This window comes from Haplochromis burtoni, unplaced genomic scaffold (assembly GCF_018398535.1).
Source record: "Haplochromis burtoni strain Fernald_Lab_line unplaced genomic scaffold, NCSU_Asbu1 Contig_686, whole genome shotgun sequence".
In the NCBI taxonomy this organism is placed as follows: domain Eukaryota; kingdom Metazoa; phylum Chordata; class Actinopteri; order Cichliformes; family Cichlidae; genus Haplochromis; species Haplochromis burtoni.
In genome coordinates, this window is record NW_024583047.1 from 172,049 (window position 1) to 173,825 (window position 1,777).

General features: G+C 44.0%; 1 protein-coding gene across 1 annotated transcript in view; it reads left to right on the forward strand.

Moving 5' to 3' along the window:
* The window catches only part of mbtd1 (mbt domain containing 1), an 18,550-nt gene extending 16,779 nt beyond the window's left edge, over positions 1-1,771 (forward strand). The window contains exons 14-15 of the mRNA XM_005949589.3: positions 769-1,003; positions 1,577-1,771. Coding sequence (XP_005949651.1) covers positions 769-1,003; positions 1,577-1,668 — 327 coding nt within the window. The 3' untranslated portion in view covers positions 1,669-1,771. The remainder of the gene's footprint in view (positions 1-768; positions 1,004-1,576) is intronic.
* The last annotated feature ends 6 nt before the right edge of the window (positions 1,772-1,777 follow it).

Consider the following 1,777-nt stretch of genomic DNA (forward strand, 5'->3'; position numbering starts at 1 on the left):
CTGTGGACATTTATGTGCTTTCTGTGCAGAGGAGTTTTTTTGTTTCCTGTTCTCATGCTGTCCTCCTGTAGCCCAGCATGAGTAGAGGTCTCTTTTTTTCCTCTTGTACCTTTCCCATTGTAGTGTACATTTCAGTGTTTTGTTTTGTTTTTTCTGTAATGCAACCGTTCTCTGACTTGTATCCCCATGTGATGTCTGTGTTGTATGTGTAAGGTCGGGGGGCGGGTTCATTCCACTGCAGGGCAACCTGCCACTGCATGTGGCGAATAAACTTTGAACTTCAACTTGATTTAAATGTGGATGAACAACTCTATGAAAACGATAGTGTGGACTCGGAGCGTTTTCAGAAGTATACACTGTTTTCATATTTATCCGGGCTAGTGTAGACATAGCCTTAGAATCACCAATTAACCTAACCCCACCCCACTAACTGCATGTCTTTGGACAGTGAGAGGAAGCTAGAGTACCTGGAGAGAACCCACACAAACACACAAACTCCACACAGAAAGGTGGTCGGGATTGAACTCAGGACCGTCTTGCTGTGAGGCAACAGTGCTAATCACCATGTCACTGTGCCCCATCCATTTAAACAGTATCAGTAAAAACTCATGTCATTATTGGTCATATTCATGTTATGACTGCCAGGATTTGTAAAGTTTCTCACAAGCTTTTACTGAAGGATAAATACAGGCTGCAGTACTTTTAAGATCCGGGTTTTGTTTGTTAAATTTCTCTTTTTCCACTGTCCTTGATCCTTTCATGTCCTAGGAGGTTCCCAATCATGGGTTTCGGCTAGGCATGAAGCTGGAAGCTGTTGATCTGATGGAACCAAGGCTGGTGTGTGTCGCCACGGTGACAAGGATTGTGCACCGCCTACTGAGGATCCACTTTGATGGTTGGGAAGACGAGTATGATCAGTGGGTGGACTGCGAGTCGCCTGACCTCTATCCAGTGGGCTGGTGTCAGCTAACAGGCTACCAGCTCCAACCGCCTGCCTCACAGAGTAATGCCATAATGCTGTTCATACTTCTTCCTCTAGTGTCTTAGTGCAAAACGTTTAGAGAATTATTAACATCAAGGATCAGACAAGATAGTAGGGCAGAGAATGGGATCACTACATGAGACAGTTATAATGAACTACAGTAGGTCACGAATAGCTGTCACTTGACCAAAAACTTTTGAGATCTGCCTCAGAGAAAATGGTTGAACTTCTCAAGTTTAAGAAAGGACATTACATCATGCAGCCATTGAATGTGCAAGGGGGTATTGCTGCATTTCCAGAGGAAGAGTAGGTGTTTTCTTGCCAATATATAACTGAGAAATAGAGAATCGTTTGTTACCCCGCAGACCACCTGTGCCGTTGAGTGTGCGCACATCTAGACCTGTAAACATTGTGAGGTAGGGATGTGCATATGTGTTTGTTTGTCTCATAGGGGTGTTTATAAACTGCCACCAATCAGGAATGCCGGCCCCCCTCCTCGTCCCGCAACACTGAATTGGATAAGAGGAAGACAGTCGTATGGATGTGCTTTCCTCTCATTGTATGCTTGAATGTCCTTTCTTGTTTCTTTTTTAGGTAACAGAGAAATGTCCCAGTCTGTTCCCAAGCAGAAGAAAAAGGCCCAGCAGTATAAAGGCCAAAAGAAAAGTGAGTATTCCCTTCTTTAGCATCAGAGTCTCTCTGCTTTATCTACTTGTTCTCCTTTTGTTATCAGCTGTCTTAGTGAGGGCCCCTTACCCTAACCATTAAAAATGAATGCCTAACCCTTACCCTAAA